This window comes from Triticum aestivum, chromosome 5B (genome assembly GCF_018294505.1).
Source record: "Triticum aestivum cultivar Chinese Spring chromosome 5B, IWGSC CS RefSeq v2.1, whole genome shotgun sequence".
Taxonomy (NCBI): domain Eukaryota; kingdom Viridiplantae; phylum Streptophyta; class Magnoliopsida; order Poales; family Poaceae; genus Triticum; species Triticum aestivum.
The window spans coordinates 563024527-563041380 of NC_057807.1; the positions used below are offsets into that span (position 1 = coordinate 563024527).

The 16854-nt window shown below is 47.5% G+C and overlaps 3 protein-coding genes across 4 annotated transcripts; 2 read left to right on the forward strand and 1 right to left on the reverse strand.

The window, feature by feature from the left end:
* The first annotated feature begins 728 nt into the window (after nt 1-728).
* On the forward strand, nt 729-7693 carry LOC123113242 (CBL-interacting protein kinase 7). The gene is made up of 3 exons (XM_044534434.1): nt 729-2108; nt 5981-6143; nt 7338-7693. Exons 1-3 carry the CDS (start codon nt 817-819, stop codon nt 7482-7484), a joined length of 1602 nt encoding a protein of 533 aa, XP_044390369.1. The 5' UTR covers nt 729-816; the 3' UTR covers nt 7485-7693.
* Nucleotides 7694-7914: 221 nt separating this feature from the next.
* Nucleotides 7915-13639, forward strand: LOC123113243 (protein OSB2, chloroplastic). Of its 2 annotated transcripts, none has more exons than XM_044534436.1 (5): nt 7915-8331; nt 9184-9322; nt 9430-9502; nt 10153-10310; nt 10732-10863. In XM_044534436.1, the coding sequence occupies exons 1-5, from the start codon at nt 7979-7981 to the stop codon at nt 10759-10761; spliced, it is 753 nt and encodes a 250-aa protein (XP_044390371.1). In that variant the 5' UTR covers nt 7915-7978; the 3' UTR covers nt 10762-10863. The 2 variants fall into 2 exon arrangements, with proteins under 2 accessions (XP_044390371.1, XP_044390370.1); XM_044534435.1 differs by lacking the exon at nt 10732-10863 and adding an exon at nt 13140-13639 and having other exon boundaries at nt 7923-8331.
* A 1605-nt stretch (nt 13640-15244) lies between these two features.
* On the reverse strand, nt 15245-16505 carry LOC123116934 (auxin-responsive protein IAA12). Its single transcript, XM_044537800.1, has 3 exons — nt 16145-16505; nt 15678-16037; nt 15245-15588 (listed from the first exon to the last, which is right to left on the reverse strand). The coding sequence occupies exons 1-3, from the start codon at nt 16348-16350 to the stop codon at nt 15516-15518; spliced, it is 639 nt and encodes a 212-aa protein (XP_044393735.1). The 5' UTR covers nt 16351-16505; the 3' UTR covers nt 15245-15515.
* Nucleotides 16506-16854: the final 349 nt, after the last annotated feature.

Below are 16854 nucleotides of genomic sequence, written 5' to 3' on the forward strand. Positions count from 1 at the left end.
ATTTGTGCATAGGCCGGTAGCTTCTACAGTGAGATCTTTTTTCACAACTTCTCACTACACAGCAACACTCCATTTCCAAAAGAAATAAAAGTTGTCAGTTACTTGCTTTTTTTCCAAATAAAGCTATTTTCACTGCACATCTTTTTAGAAGAATTATTGAACGTTAATTAGACAGTTTGTCAGGCGTGCGCCTTTATTTATTTATGTACTTGGATACAAACCGACGATTCTGCGTTTAGTTCGAGTGTAAGGTCTGGCATGTTTGCAGAAATGAAATGAAATAGAAAGAAAATAGTACAAGATGAAATCTATACTTGATGAGGTAAAAGACAACTTGGCGCAGATATTTTTTTATCGGATTTTGGCATATATATTAGTATATTTTACACTTGATATTTTATAAAGGATTTTTATCACACGTAGATCTAATATATATCCAGGTGAAAGCACACTGACAGCTCAGTCCTCACCGTGACCTGTGAAGTCCAGCTTCGGCCGGACCATATCTTGCTGCCAATGAAGAAGATCTAGTTTTATTATGCTTAATAAAACGAATATTATGTAGTAATATCTACGGTCCAATTACTATTTGTTTCTCCGAGGCGAATGCACGAGAAGTAAACACTCTTCTGCCAGCACTAATACAAAAGCTAGAGACAAAAACAGAGAGCCCACTAGGGCATAAACAACGTGAGGAGCCCAACCACGGTCGCCCCAATATATACCGACGCCCCCTGTAAACCACAGCACCACCGCGTAGCCCGCCACGCCAGCCAGAGCATCCCGCCCGCTCTCGCCTCGGTGTCGCCGCCGCCCATGGCCGTCGCCAAGAGCAAGGCAGGCAAGCACGCCGCCCCGCTGCTCGGCAAGTACGAGCTCGGCCGCCTCCTCGGCCGCGGCACCTTCGCCAAGGTCTACCACGCGCGCTCCCTCGTCGGCGGCGAGGCCGTGGCCATCAAGGTGCTCGACAAGCCCGAGCTGGCCGCCACGGCCGGCATGGACGCGCGCGTGCTCGGCGAGGTCTCCGCCATGCGCCGCCTCCGCCACCCCAACGTGCTGCGCCTCCACGAGGTGCTCGCCACGCGCTCCAAGGTCTACCTCGTCATGGAGCTCGCCCCCGGCGGCGACCTGCTCTCCAGGCTCGCCTCGCTCCCGTCGCGCCGCCTCCCCGAGCACGCCGCGCGCCGCGTCTTCCTCCAGCTCGTCTCCGCGCTCATCTACTGCCACGCGCGCGGCGTCTCCCATCGCGACGTCAAGCCGCAGAACGTCCTCATCGACGCCGACGGCAACCTCAAGGTCTGCGACTTCGGCCTCGCCGCGCTCCCGGAGTCCCACCGCGACGACGGCCGCCTGCACACCGCCTGCGGCACGCCCGCCTTCGCCGCGCCCGAGGTGCTCCGCCGCAAGGCCTACGACGGCGTCAAGGCCGACGCATGGTCCTGCGGCGTCATCCTCTACGTCCTCCTCGCCGGCCGCCTGCCGTTCGACGACTCCAACATCGCCGAGATGTGCAGGAAGGCGCACCGCCGCGAGTACACGCTCCCGGAGTGGGTGTCCCAGCCGGCGCGACGCCTCGTGAGCCGCCTGCTCGACCCAAACCCAGCCACCCGCCTCACGGTCGCCGAGCTCTCCAGCCACCCGTGGTTCAAACGGTCGCTCAGCCTGGACTCGCAGCTCGGCAGCCTCCTCGGCGGCGCGCCGGAGCGCGACCTCTTGTTCCAGGCCCCGCCGACGCTCAACGCGTTCGACATCATAAGCATGTCGCCGGGGCTCGACCTGTCGGGACTCTTCGGCGAGAACCGGCGGAGCCGGGAGAAGCGGTTCATGACGACGGCGTCGCCGGAGCAGATGGTCGAGCAGCTCGGGCACTCGGGCGCAAAGCTCGGTTACTTCATGGTGGGCAAGAAAGGAGTAGAGCGGCTGCCACTGGGCGGCCTGTCGGGGCTCGTGGCCATGTCCATGGAGATGTCGGAGGTGGCGCCGCCCCTGATGCTCGTCGAGCTTCGGCTGGAGGCAGGCGACGAGGAGGAGGTCCAGGCGTTCGGATGGGACGCGCTTAGGACGGAGCTTGGGGAGGTGGTCATGGCGTGGCATGGATGCGAGGAATTGTGAGGAGGAGTTGGGGGATGTACATGTATGATCTGATGCCAGAAAGAGCTAACTAGGACTTTGTGGCAGATTGAAGGGGGTAGATTTGTTATTAGTTCATTCACTCTGATTTTGATGCTTGTGATTAGAAATTTTGTGGGAATGAATCTAGATTCTGTGTCTTTGTGGTGCTAGCCTGAAGGTCTGAATCTGATGATAATAACGTTGCCCTTATAATTGTGTTGATCTTTTGACTATAACCATACACTGATAGTACACTGCATGCACCAAGTTGGAACCAAAATTAACACAATGACATAATTTTTGTCCTTGGTTGTTAGTCCATTCAATCAAAGTGATGTCTGTCTTTGCAAGGAGATGCTAGGTTGTTAGTTGAACCATGATTTGTGATGCTTGCTTCAACTTGAAGGCTTGAATCTAATGGTACTACTATATGGTAGCCTTAGGCCATAGGCGACATGATTCAGGTTGGAACATTGTCTGAGCTCTGTGGAAGGTAGCCTACTTGTTTCTTGTCCTTTAAAAACTCCACATGCATAATGCAAACCTGAGGGCTTTCCAAAGACAATTAGTGGTAATAATAAATTAGTGCCATGACAGCCACTACAAGGTGCTTCCTGCGAGCACAGTAAACTCTTCTTCCCTGGCAGGTACTCTGCTCTGCTGAACGTCTGAACCAGAAGAAAACTGCAGCTCTGCTGCCTGCAACTGTCCCACGAGGCCACGAGTATGCATGTGTAGCTGCTTACGCATTAACGACTACTGTAATTACTGTCAGGATTTGGAAATTGAAAAGGACCAAGGAACGAATTTCCTGTCTTAACTCGCAACAATATCTCAGCGCGTTCTTGTTTGTTGTGCTGGTCGTTTTCCATGTCAGTTCATTCATGTCTGTCCTTCAGTGGTGGCCTGATGATTGCCCAGATATGGAAGAGTCATCCGCGTCCGTCCGTTTGAAGCGCCAATGAATATGCCTTGCTGAGGAATATGCCCGTAATCGCTTTTCATGACGCACAAAAGTTGGCAGGACGATTGGAACCTATCGACGAGTAAGCATCTCGGTAAAAGTAGACTAGTGCAAGTCGTGGTCAAACAGAAGCAATCGATTCCAATAACTGGCTCGTATACGCTATGGAAATGCCTGAATATCAGAACTGGAAGTGGACACTAAAGGTTTTGATGCAATACAGATGACTAGTACTGCACCAAGGTTTGCATGATCCTGTTTAGAAGTATAATTGGTGATTTTTATTGTTAAGTGATTAGCACGCACATTCTAGTTTCCCAAACTCCTAATTTCTGTTAAGTGATTTGCACGCACATTCTACTTTCAGAAACTCCTAATTTGTGCCAAGTGATCAGCATCAATGGTGAACCTATTGCAGGTGTCAGTGGGCAGTAGTGAATGAGAAGTCAAAACAGGTTCAGGAAGCCTAGGAGTTGATCGATGTCGACGAAAGCGAGTGGGTGCGTGGGTCAGATACCAGCGGGCGAAAAAGGAGCGACCTTGACATGGGCATCATGGAATTAAGGTAATTGACAGTAGCTTAGTGACAAAACTATAAGTAACTTGCAACGCCAGCTTATCTCCTACAGTAGTTAATTCCCTGAAGCTACTGTAATCTGCAACTTCTCCGGTCTAAACTGGTGAAAAGGGAGAACTTGGTAGTATTGCATTTGAGTATGCGCGCTGGCCGACAAGGCCACGAGAAGAAAATAGGCGCGATGGAGCAGCTGCAGCATGAGCGAATGGAGAGGCGCATGCATACTGAGGTTGGTGTTTGACATTGCAAAGAGAAGCCAAAATAATCTTCTGTTCTTGTCATATTTTTCTTGGTAGGCCTATCGTCATGAGTACTACCACCGTCAGCGGAGAGGAAAACGGAGAGGATTGCTGGCGATGATAAGCACGTACGACGGCATATATTCCACAACAGTTTGGCACGTCTGCACGTGATCAATTACTCGTTCCGTTCACCAATATAAAATGTTTTAGATGTTTCAACAGAGACTGCATACGGACCAAAATGATGAACAAACACACTGAAACATGTATATATATCTATTCAGAATTTCTTTAAAACATCTTATATTTATGAATGGATGGAGTATTTCTTTTGAATGAAGGCTCGAGATGAACCCGCCTTTGTGTTAATATAAAGCCAACAACCGATCAGGAATTGCAGCGACTAACATCATATAGACATAAAAAAAAACAGCAATAGCGTTGAGGAAACAACTACTGGTGTAAAAAACGCTCTTATATTATAGGACGGAAGGAGTAATAGACAACGAACAAAGAAGCAAAATAGCTACAATGTCGACGCCTTGTTCACCCTGCTAACTACACCAGAGTGGGAAGGCGATATCAAGAAGGCAAGGAGACCATCGGAGAAAGATCTCACCTTTATTTGCTCCTAGTCGGCGAGACGTTGTCAAAGTGGCATATGTCTACACCACTGAAGAAGCCCTCTGCCCTGTCGCCCAGGGTCGAAGGGCATTGCACTGCCGGTAAGGCAGAAGCACTCAGCCGAGAGCCCGCATGAACACTGGATAGGTTGTCAGGTTTCCAAAACGTCAAGCACGCACCAAGAAAACAAACCGTGGATAGCGCCGCCTCCCGCAACAAATATCACACAGAAGACATAAGCATCAAAACGAGGTGGCCGAGCTGAAAAGATAGTTCAACAATGCCACCAAGACTGGTCGGAGCTCTTCAAGACCGTTGGATCATCACCACCGTTGAAAATCTTATTTGAAGTTTCAAAAAAATCTAAAATATCACACGCGTTCATATGGATGTATAGTACATGCGTGTATAATTTGAAGATGAAACACATTATGGTGACAGCTACACAAAAAGGAGAAAATCATGATTTTTGTCTTTTGTGTAGCTCTCACCACAATGTACTGTACACACATGTAAAACAGATTAGTATAAACACATGTGATTTTTTTAGATTTTCTGAATCTTAAAAATATGATATTCAATTTTTCAAAAAAAAAAACAAGTACCATGGAGCTCGTCCTCCAAAATACCCTACTCCGCATGGGCAACTTTTCTGCGAGCACCTTACTTAAAAGAAAAAACTGCAAGACGCTGTAGTCATCACAATCACAGAAGAACAGTTGCATATAAACGCGTGTGATTTTTTCAGATTTTCTGAATCTTAAAAATATGATATTCAATTTTTTTCAAAAAAAAACAAGTGCCATGGAGCTCGTCCTCCAAAATACCCTATTCCGCACGGGCAACTTTTTTTCCGAGCACCTTACTTAAAAGAAAAAACTGCAGGACGCTGTAGTCATCACAATCACAGAAGAACAGTTGCAGCATTTGTTTTAGGGGAAAGAACAATTGCACCAATGTTGGGCATCTGATCAGAGATAGCCATTGGACCGAAACCCAGAAGATCAGTGATGTTCTTCTTTTTGCAGCAGAGAATCAGTGATGTTTTTTTTTTTGAGATATCAGTGATGTTTATTTCTCGCCTGCTCGCACAAAACAATTATAGCCTATTGTCAGTGGCCCAATCATATGGGCCGGACCATATGACGGCCCATGTGCATAAAACAGCCGTCGAGAGCACACGAGAGAAGCACGTGCTGACGCAGAAACCACAGAACGCTATCCCATCAGAAAAATCTCCGCGACTCCTCCCATTTCCTATCACTCCGGCGAGCGAGCGGCAGCCATGGTGATTGCTCCAGTCGCGACCTACTCCTCCTCCCGAGCGCCACCGCCGGCGAGGAGTACGGCGTACCGAGCGCGCCTCGCCGCCGCCTGGCTCTCCTCGAGGGCGTCCTCCTTCGCCTCGGGCAGCGGGCTCGCCGTGGCGGCGGCTTCCGTGGCGGTGGCCGCGCGGCCCAGGCGGACGGGCGCGGGGGGCGGCGCGCTCGGGTGCAAGTGCCTGTTCGGGCTCGGCGTGCCGGAGATGGTCGTCATCGCCGGCGTCGCCGCGCTGCTGTTCGGGCCCAAGCAGCTCCCCGAGATCGGCCGCAGCGTCGGCAAGACCGTCAAGAGCTTCCAGCAGGTACGGAATTGGACCCTAAATTAGTAAAGATAGCGTGTATCCGTCTGTAAAACAGCGAAATTATTTTTCTTATGAAATCGTGGCAGTCGAGTATAACAAAGTCACAAAGAGGGGCAACTTAAAATCAGTACTCGATTTCTAGATGCCTAATTCAGGTAGTCAAATCGCTGAAGCATTTGAGCTTTAACACTATGGGACTATGGGACATGCTTTGTGCCAATTGGCTGAAGTAGATGATTTTGGTAATTTTTATATGCTGCTATCTGATCAGCATGAACACTACTGCATGCATGTGTTCTGTCATTTCAATCATTTTAACATGAACTGAACTAAGGAGTGGGGCCCCAGTGCTCGCATCTCTAGCATTTTCATTGCACATAATTGTGTCAATCAGGGAATATTTGGGTTGATGTGAGAAACTTATCGATGAAAACGGGATAGTTTGGGAATATTTGAAGCTTTAAGCTCGATCACTGTGGCCATTTTGATTTACAACCAGACAAACTTGAGCTAGCCTGCGCGGTTTGCAGTTATTAGATTAAATCATCAAGGAATTCATTCGGCGGGTACATATACATATATGCCTTGGTAGATGATCTTGGTCTGTGTTTCATGCTGTTGTCTGCTTTGCAATGTTGTGTTATGTTATCTAGTCGAAATGTGTGTGGTTGTCCCATTCCTTCTGTACTTGCACTTGCTGATGCATGGGTCAGCATGAGTGTGAGGTCTTGGATCTGTGGTCAATGTGCTCTAGTGTGCTTTTGATTTGCCCGTGAAGCAATGGGAATTTGGTGGGATAAGTATTGGAGGGAAATAGAGAGCTATGCTAAATACATGGCTCAACCTGATTTCCTCCTGCACCAGTGATATGTTCTGATATGCATTTTGATCAAATACCCAAATCACACAGTCCTGGATTCACAGTCAAAAACATGTGCTTGCATACTCCTCCTTCGCTGCCTCTACATGTCTGAAAATGAGCACTGCCAACTCTTAAGGATGACAACAGTGTTCTTGACTAATATGGCTATATACATGAGACCTAGCACTTGTTTGTATATTCTGAGGAACGCTGCTCTAGTTTGTTTTGTCCTATCAAGTCATATTACTGTTACTCTTCTCTGTAGGCAGACTATTCAGTCCCAGTTTATGACTTGTTTCCTTACCTGTCTCTCTATCTAAATCCACTCTCAGGCAGCCAAGGAATTTGAAACAGAACTGAAGAAAGAACCCGAGGAAGGCGGCGACCAGCCTCCACCCACAACCCCCACGGCGGTCAGCAGCAGCGACGATGAAGAGAAAAGGGAGCTAGAGGCATCGAGTAGGAAAGAGAGCACATGAGGACCGGGCCAACGATCGTGAACTAGAAGAGTAAAGTTGTGTATGTAAAAACACCGTGATGTTCTAGCACATTGCTCCCTGTTTTTGTTGTTCTTGCAGGCCATGCAGCAGTATTATTTGTAACCGGCGAAAATGCGTCCCCTCTGAAATACCATGTTGCTAATGTATGAGGTTACTTGTGTACATCAATGTATGAGGTTACTTGTGTACATGTCTGCTGTTTTTCCTGTTGAAAATTATGTACATCAGTTTGGAATAGAGCAGTGAAGAATTGTGCCTGACATTGCCAGCTTAGTTTGATTTGTAGTAGTGAGGATGTGCAAGGGTTATAGTCGAGACACTGGCGGGTGGGCCCGCATTGTCAGCCACTATAGCCACACGTTTTGGGCCCAGGCAGCAGAGAAAGAAGAAGCCACACTTTCCTCCCCCGGGCAATAAACTCGCGAGGCCACTCTCGAGAGTGGAAAGGAAGGCAAAATCCCGAAATTATCGCCATGGCTCTCCTCGCCGTCGCCTCCCCGCTCAAAACCCTAAACCCTACCTTGAGCTCGGGCCCCGGCCGCCGCCGCCGTACCCTCCTCAGCTCCTCCCATCTCCGCCTGCCGCCGCTGCTCTCGCGGAGCGGCCGCCTCCGCTGCTCGGCCGGCTACGGCGATGCCGCCGCGCCGCAGCAGGCGGCTCCGACGACGCAGCGCCCGGACGAGATCCCGTGGAGCAGGGAGCTCTGCAACTCGGTGCGGCTTATAGGGACGGTGGGCACCGACATCGAGCTGCGCCAGCTCCCCAGCGGCGCCTCCGTCGCGCGGGGGCGCATTGCCGTCTGGAAGTCGGCCACCGAGACCACATGGTAAGTAATTTCGCATTGGCTGAGCCTGAGCTGTGCTGGCTCATGATTACAGCTCGCGTGGATGCCGTTAACGTGTTTGGCCGTGTTTAGTAGTGTAACTAGCATGGTAGTTCGTGGATGCCGCCAAATGTTCGGCACTATGCAGAGGGGAGCAATTTGCCCGTTTTTTTGCACCATCAATCAATAGGCCATCAATTTTCTGTTGATGTAAATATGGAGATGTTACAAATTACTAATAGAACAAACGTGCGCTATGTACGGTTCCTTGCCGTAGATTGATGCCTCAGTTTAAAGGGACTTTAGTTGGGGCAGGAAAATGTTTTAGTATGCTTCTTCTTTGGGGTTGTTAGCTACTCCTTCCATCCCATAATATAAGAGTGTTTTTTACACTAGTGTAGTGTCAAAAACGCTCTTATATTATGGGATGGAGGGAGTAGCTATAAGAGTTATGTACCACTTGACAAGATTCAGAAATATGTTATCAACAAACGTGTTGTGGACATCTTCTGCAAGCATCATTTACAGGTTAAGCATGAAACCAAGAGCATGGTACAGATTAAGCATGAAGTCAACAGCATGATTAACAGATTAGTTAAGTCTGAAACTCCGATTTGCATGATGCAATAATTCTTTCCCTTTGACTAATAAGTTTGCTAACCCAAAACTAAAGTTTGTTGCATCACTTAAGGATAATTTGGAACTGTACCTCTTTGTTGCTATTCAAGTCATGCTGTACCGTCTGTTTGTCACATGTTAAATAATGGTTTACAACTTTACATAATTGTCCATTACATTCTTAATATGAATTATTATGAGTATTAATCATAAGTGTTTAATGGGTGGTGGTTGTAGGGTAACTCTTGCATTTTGGGATGACTTGGCTATTATGGCCTCTGAGCATGTAAAACAGGGAGACCGAATATTTGTTTCTGGACAGCTTGTATCAGATACTGTTGATGAGGGGCCTGAGAAGAGGCAGGTTTACTACAAGGTACATCTCTGCAAATAATTTGTATTTGACTTAACATATTTTCTTTTCATGCTGTTGCCATCACGGCTCCTTCTCGTGGTTTTGAACAGTACCTGTATATTTTGCAGGTTGTCGTTCAACAATTCAACTTCATTGAGTCCTTCCAACCTGTGCGGTTATATTCAGAGTCAAGCCAGGACGGTATGGATTTAACTCGAGCTGGCTTGCTTATATCTTCATTTTGTATCGTAAAGCTACTGCTTCTCTTCTCAATGTTCATACTTCTGTCTTATGTTATTTATTTGCCTGTTCGCGATATTTACTTTCAGTAGATGGCAGTAGTGTAATTGTTTACATTTTGTAGTGCTCACATTTCCTTCAAACTGTCAATGTTCAATGCCTAGTCATTCTGGAGCTTGGATATTGTTCTGTAGTCTTCAAAATCACGTGTTATAGGCCCCTCTATTTAAGGTCTCTATTTAAAGTGTTAAATCCTGTGCACCTTTTAGAATATAGCAAGTTACTTCTGAAAGATTGCAGAGAAGGCTGTGAGAAGTTATCTTATGTAGCCAAATTTATCCTGGACTATAATGCCAAAAATTGCAACACAAGATGAGTACTCTTTCTCGCTTGATTGTCAGACATTTGCACACTGAATTGCATCAAGTTTTATGGATTTGTTTAATTGGGCATTCTTGGTTCAAAATTACATCTTTCCTGTATGTATATAGCCTGGTCTCAACTCTTAAGAGGCTCTAGATACACATAACTGCATGCCAGGTAGCTGTATATTGATGTAAGAAAAATATATTGGAAAATAGTAATGGGTGACACTTGGTTGTGAATTAAAGGTGGAAAGCATGGAGAGTATGTTGGTACTGATTCTACCTCTGGTTCAACTGAGAATAAGAAGGGAGATTACATGAGTTCCTCCTCCCGTTCAACTGAAGCACTGTGGCAAGCATTCTTTGCTAATCCTCTTGAATGGTGGGATAACAGGAAAGATAAGGTTACATCTCCTTCTTTTATTCCTTTTGGGGCATTTAGAATTTTAGATGCTTTGACGTATATTGTTTTCTATGCGCTAATGTCTGTCTTTGTATGTAAACCACACATTTTAGGAGTGTGCATCCATTAGCAAATGACTGAGTACAAAACATGGGCACACTGTTAAGGCCCCTTGGGATCATAGGAATGGGTTTACCAGTCCTCTGTTTTACGCATGCATTCCTACCCTATTCCTGCATTTTTAGAATCACTTAGTTGAGAGACAGAGAGGAGTCTTGGAGAGTAGCCAACATGGAAAATAAAAATGGTAAGATGCCGAATGTAGCCGAGAAACATGAAATAAAATAAGAACTCTCTTTAATATTTTTTCTTCTTTGGTTCAAGACTCAGGGCTTGTATTTTCCATTTTTCCCTTTGGACAGGAAGATTGGGCATGGCTTCCGAAATTTTAGAAGAGTGCCTGGGCCCTTCCTCAGTGTTCTGCACACCTTATATATTCTGTGCCGGCTTAATCAACATAAGTACTGTGGCAATATTGCTGCTTGAGTTGCTCAGTGGGTTATGACTTATCACTTGTGTCAGTCGTGATTGCAAGGCATTGCGTAAGTGTTGCTTCAGTGCTGAGGAGCCCTAGGGTGGCAAGGTGTCACCTGTGCCTTAGACATCTAGCGTATGGCTGCCTTATTGAAGTGTCTGCCGCCTCCAGGGGTCTCTCCCACTTCATGTTCCTCGCTGTGGCTGCCCCTGGGGCTTGGAGATGACGACCCCTCCACCTCCTGCACTCCCGCAAGCATCCTGTCGCGTGTGTGCTTCCACATTCGCCTTCCCCTCCCCTATATACTCTGCTGTCGTTGTGAGGATGAATAGAGGTTGCAGTGAGGGAGTAGGGTCTGGTGGGGTTGTGAGGAGAAGGGATGAGTGTGAGGGTTATGTGCTTGTATCAGGAGGAAAAGGGAGCTGAAGATGTGTGGTGGTTGTGCTGAGGGAGAACAGAGGGGCAGTGGAATTAGGCCATGGGAGGAGTATATGGCTACTACTTGGGCTTTTGGGCCATGGGGAAGTGCATAACCAGTGGGCCATTTTTCACTCTTTTCCATTTCCCGTTGTAATATATGTGCTAAACTGCCCACTGTTCTGTTCCTGTAATGGCTAAGGCGTCGCCTTGCCACGCCTTACCTCCTCACCTTAAATTTTAAAAGCTAAGGTGGCAGGGCTTAGGGGCCTCGCCCTCGCCTTGCTTTACCGCCTTAAAAACTATGGTTCAGTGTTATATGCTCACAGAGAATTGTCAAAATCATTCATCTTGAATTTCTAGAAAAGACCAGTAACAAATGAAAGTAAAACACCATCCATGTTTTTAAGGTGTCCATAAGGCGACACTTTGATGCCGCTTAGGCTGTAAGGTGCCCTGGCAGCGCCAAAACATTTCTTCCACCTTAGGAGCTTAGGCGGTAAGGCAGGGGTTGATCACCTTATGGCCGCCTTAAAAACCTTGGTCGCCATGATATGTATAGTACACCATAGTTTCCAAATGTCTGGTCAAATGTGATATGTGCTTTAGGGTTCGACAGCAATATAATTTGCTGGGAACAAGACCCGTAAATCAGGGGGGCATGGACCACAAGGGAGGACTGCGAGGTGCCAGCATTGCTTTCCGTCATTGCTATTGGCTATTGCCACTGTTGTTGAACCTCTTCATCGCTGAAGCTATTGCTGTTGGTGCACTGCTGTGGTTGGTGCCACGTCAATATCTCTGTTCATGATCGCTGGACATGAGAGGGAAAGGATGAGATCTGGTTGTATACTCTAGCATTGAGTTAGCCAAGCGAGCTATTGGACTGAGAGGAGAAAGATTATGATCACCGACGAGATAAAAACTGATGTGATGGGTTATCTTCCTCCTTTTCTCATCTCCACTCAGTTGGATCCCCTCCCTGTATTCTCTCTCCTCTATTAGCATTAGGAGTAACAAAGTACTCCCTCTGTTCACTTTTATAAGATGTTTTGGATATTTCAACGTCGACTACATACGGACTGAGAAATGAGTGAATGCACTAAAATGTGTCTATGTATATCCGAATCAGAAAAAAAGTTAGAACATCTTATAATTCAGAACGGAGGGAATAGGAATTTCGTGTGGATAGTCACTTTTATTGTTTTCTCCCTCTTTACATGTAGTTCATAATTTATTACTCCCTCCATTCCATAATATAAGAGCGTTTTACGCTCTTATATTATGGGACGGAGGGAGTAGTTTTCATGAAATTCTTTGGGCGAACAGTTCTCTAGTATTTTTTCTTGTCCATCTTGCCAAACATTTGCAGAATTTGAGATTAATTTTATGGAGGTACAACATTAGATCGGTAACTATTTTACAGATTTTCTGAAACTTTATAGTATAATTTTATGGAGGCACACTAAATCGATAACTATTAATTTTATGGAGGTACACTAAATCAATTCGGTTTACGTTATTCCCCCTCTCCATGCTACAAGATATTGTATTACATGGGACTGCGATTAGTTTTAGTTTGGTCTAATTTTATAATTGGAATCTCCAAATAGCTCTTGACTTTTCTTCTTAATAACTTGCAAAAAGGATTCATCATGTTAGGTTCAGCCACACCGTGTTAGGTTGTGAAGTCTCGTGCCATCTTCCGTCCCTAGCCCCCCACAAGCTTCATCTTAGCAGTCGGTTGCATTTTCATTCATGTATATTCATTTGTTTGCACCAATGATTTGGCCATCATACGTTTTCTTTGAAGAAATATATGCCCCCTCCGCCTAATCCATACAATGATGACTAATGATTTTACGTACGTGTCAGCAGAAGAACCCAAGGTATCCAGACTTCAAGCACAAGAGCACCGGCGAAGCGCTGTGGGTTGAGGGGAGGAACAACCCCAACTGGGTCGTCTCCCAGCTGGCGATCTTGGACTCGAGGATGGGTTCCCTGCAGGACAAACAGAGGAAACCAGTCTCCTACATGTACGCCGACGACTTCATGACATCTGACGCCAGCGACTAAGCCCTGCTCTAGGAGGGAGGAAGCTTCTGAATTCTGACCCCCAAGTATCCAGCTCCAGTATCGTATCATGTAGTACTAGAAAGGTGCGTTAGTTGCGCCAAGTCATCTGCGCGTCTCGGTTTTTGTTGTACATAGGTAGGCTCCGGAAGCTTTATTATTAGTCCATGTGTTCCACGTCGGTGGTAGTGACAAATTGTGAACATGACCATGTACGAGAAGCTCTGTCGTCCGCACATCAGTTGACGCGTTCCGTCGGTCGAGTCCCGTCTAATCAGATGACTAGCAAGAGTTTGCAGTTTATACGTGGGAGGTTTCTGCACTGTCGAATCTGTCCCCGAATATCGCAACTTGTGCTAGGAATATATCTCACTGTTGAGGGGCGCACATCGAACCAGCAGGATACACGTCGATGGCCAGACAACGATGATTTGCACCGAAATTTGTGTCGACCAGACGGCTATTATCTCCCTCTCTCTTTTCTGAAGGGCACATGTGCCTACCGTTTCTCCAGGCACCATCTACTTCAGCAGCCAAGCCATCGCACCATCCAGAAGGCACAAGGGGTATAGTAGTAGACTTCGTTTTCTCTTGTATCTTAAATTCTTTATAAAGCCGTTTCAAAAAAAATATTCTTAATAAAGATGGCTAATTAGACTCAAAATAATACTAATAAAGATGGCTAATTTGGTCTTGGGATGTGGATGAAGACCTCACTTCTTCCGGTAAAAAAGTAGGGGGGGAAAGCCATAAAGACCATCCCTGAAGGCACAAAGGGTGGTTTCGATTTCTTTTGTGCTTCTAGTATGAAGATGATTGCAGTCAGTTTATGTAATTTTCTCTTGAGAAGTGGGATAAAGAGGGATACTCTTTCCCCCGGCAAAAAAAAGGAAGAAGATGAAGACCTCACTCTTTTTTTTTTTGTGTGTGTGGGAAGACCTCACTCGATTTATTGATGATGGATGCCGGTGGTGTGGACGCTTGGATCCAGCGGTCATGTGCACCGCATGCGCGCTGTCCGCCCACGGATCGACCGGCGCATGTGTTGACAGCAAAATGCAGGCCGGATTGCATGGGCCGTGTGTGTTACTCGCTTGACCAGTCTTGTGAATCTCGTTTGACTGAGCTGCTGTCTACAATTTGGTATTTTGGATCGAGTAATCGGCCATGAATGAGGCTGCGATCGAATTTTATCTCATCAGCGGCACATGGTTCCGAATTCCGATTCAAGTCAACGTCTCTGGGAACATGGGCCAAAGATTCGGATGGAACTAGTCGTCCTTCCTTTCGTAGTGTCATTAGGTCTAAGATTCAACAGAGCCTCCACGGTTCGCAAGACTCTAAAACACAGGAATGTGATGTTAGAAACCCTTGAATCTTAACAGGATTGAAAACCATGTCGGAACGGAATTGGCACTATGGCGATTTTTTTACATAGCATATGAACTCTCGAATAGAAATTTCTATTTGGTATCGGATGAGAAGTGGCTCATAAGTAACATCCAAAAGGTTTCCTATCAAATCTATCAAGTTCTCTAAGCATATAGAAATCGTACACAATATGTTTGAAATTCCTTCGATTAAAGAGACCTTAAAATGTTGCGGTGGTACAAAACAAATCACATGTGTTCCATCTGTGTTTGCAGTCTTAGCTAAACAAGTGGAAGATCCATCCAATTTGGTTGTACCGTACACAACAGATTGAAACGTTGTCGAAATGCTCGATCATCGCAGATATCACTGCCCACCGCACCTAAACATCCTTTGGACTCGGATTGAGAATGCATAACAAGTGGTGCTCACAAACAACAACCAACACAATAGTGTTGATGATAAAGTGACTTGACAACTTGAATACAAAAGCACAACCAAGGGGAAACCGGAAGGAAAGCCCCCCGGCAAAACATGCATGATGATAAGTGATCAACAATCAATATAACTGTTTCGTTTGTACAAACACATGGAGAGTTTAACCCAAATCTCCACATCTCCTTTGTGCTTCTAAAAAGGCCTACTTCAAGGACCCAAACAAAGGGCACACATCCATGTGTGCTCTCTGATGCACCAAGCTCATCCCTTTTGGCTTGGTGATCGAACCCAGATCGAAGAACAAAAAGTATAAACCTTAAAAAGAAAAAAAGAGAGAGAGGCCATGATATCATCTTGCTTCTCAAATCTTCATCATTTGGATCCCAGGCCTGTGGCTTCGGATCTCTTGATGATCCTCAACTTCTTGCATGTGCCGCTGAACATACTGCAAAAACGCAAGAACAAAGATCATAAGTCACTGCTTCACAAAATGATCTTTAAGATGAAGAAGTGATCAAATGGATCAAGACTTACTCGAAGGGCACGTCTCCGACAAGCATGAGGTCGCCGTCCTTGTCCTCGTAGGTGATGGCGTACTCGGCCGGGTTTGCGCCGCCGCCGTTGGAAGCGCCGCCGTCTGCCCCGGAGAAGCAGACGAACATGGCCTCCAGGGCCTCCCTGAGCTCCCTGTAGCCCTTGTACATCCTCATGTCGACCTTCCTCAGGTAGGGCGCTCCGTCCATGCTCACTTTGACGAAGGAGCCGTTGGTGCTCGCCGGCGCCGCCGCAGACGGCGTGTTTTTGCTGCTGGCCTCGTCCGCTTTCTTCGCCTTGCTCTTGCTCGCCGCCGCCTGGAAGCAGCGCCTCACCGGCGGCCACCCGACAACTTGTGCTCTGCGAGAGTTGAGACAAGCATGCATGTAAGAACTCTGGCCTTGGAGTTGGAGGAAGAAGAATAAGGTAGTGAGCACGGAAGCTGAAGGGGTTGGGCTGGTACTCACTTGGGCACGGGGGCTGCGGTCTCGACGTCGTCGGACCTGTCGGCCTCATCGGAGGCGGTGGCCTCGAAGGCGTCCAGGGTGCGCTTCTTGCCCCTGGGAGTCGCCGGCGGCGACATCACCGAGGTGATCTTGTGTGGCTTGTCGTCGGTGCCGGGGAGGCCCAGCCTGAGCTCGGTGGCCATGAGGAGGCTGTCGGTAGCTTCCATTTCCAGTGGACGTGGGAAGATGCCGCGTAGTGCTTGCGGTAGGGAAGAACTTTGCAAGTACGTTTGGATGCGATGTGAATGACGAGGTCTGATAGCTCTGGCTCGCTGAGAAGAGAAGACGATGTGTGTGTTGCTTGCGTTGGCTTGGCAAGGGTAGGGTTGGCGCCCATGTTTTATAGGCGGGGACGCGAAGGAAGGGCATCGCGAGTAAGTAAGTTGGCATAGAGCCAGCGCATGGGCTGACAATGACATACGCGGACACGTAGGTGCAACGATCGAGCGCAGCACGCGGCGGGGGCTGTGTGTGGTGTGGTGTGGTGTGGTGTGGCTAGTCTGGGGTGTCGGGGTGGCTGGGGCGCAGCGTGCCGGGTCGGCCGGCGACAGCGCGGGCCCGGGCGCGGGCGCGGGCGGGGCGGGCGGCGCACGACCGTCCGGGATCCCTCGGTCCACGGGCTACACGGCGCGGCAGGCCATGTGCCGATGTGCGTCGCCGCCGGCTGGCTG

Excerpts from the sequence above, each read along its gene's own strand:
- LOC123113242 (XM_044534434.1), top strand. The coding sequence starts at position 817 with ATGGCCGTCGCCAAGAGCAAGGCAGGCAAGCACGCCGCCCCGCTGCTC. Across the intron at positions 2,109-5,980 it reads TGGCATGGATGCGAGGAATT|GCGGACGGGCGCGGGGGGCG; the intron begins GTGAGGAGGAGT and ends CGCGCGGCCCAG. Across the intron at positions 6,144-7,337 it reads CCGTCAAGAGCTTCCAGCAG|GCAGCCAAGGAATTTGAAAC; the intron begins GTACGGAATTGG and ends ATCCACTCTCAG.
- LOC123113243 (XM_044534435.1), top strand. The coding sequence starts at position 7,979 with ATGGCTCTCCTCGCCGTCGCCTCCCCGCTCAAAACCCTAAACCCTACC. Across the intron at positions 9,323-9,429 it reads AGAGGCAGGTTTACTACAAG|GTTGTCGTTCAACAATTCAA; the intron begins GTACATCTCTGC and ends TATATTTTGCAG. Across the intron at positions 10,311-13,139 it reads GGGATAACAGGAAAGATAAG|AAGAACCCAAGGTATCCAGA; the intron begins GTTACATCTCCT and ends ACGTGTCAGCAG.
- LOC123116934 (XM_044537800.1), bottom strand. The coding sequence starts at position 16,350 with ATGGAAGCTACCGACAGCCTCCTCATGGCCACCGAGCTCAGGCTGGGC. Across the intron at positions 16,038-16,144 it reads ACCGCAGCCCCCGTGCCCAA|AGCACAAGTTGTCGGGTGGC; the intron begins GTGAGTACCAGC and ends CAACTCTCGCAG. Across the intron at positions 15,589-15,677 it reads GTCGGAGACGTGCCCTTCGA|TATGTTCAGCGGCACATGCA; the intron begins GTAAGTCTTGAT and ends GCGTTTTTGCAG.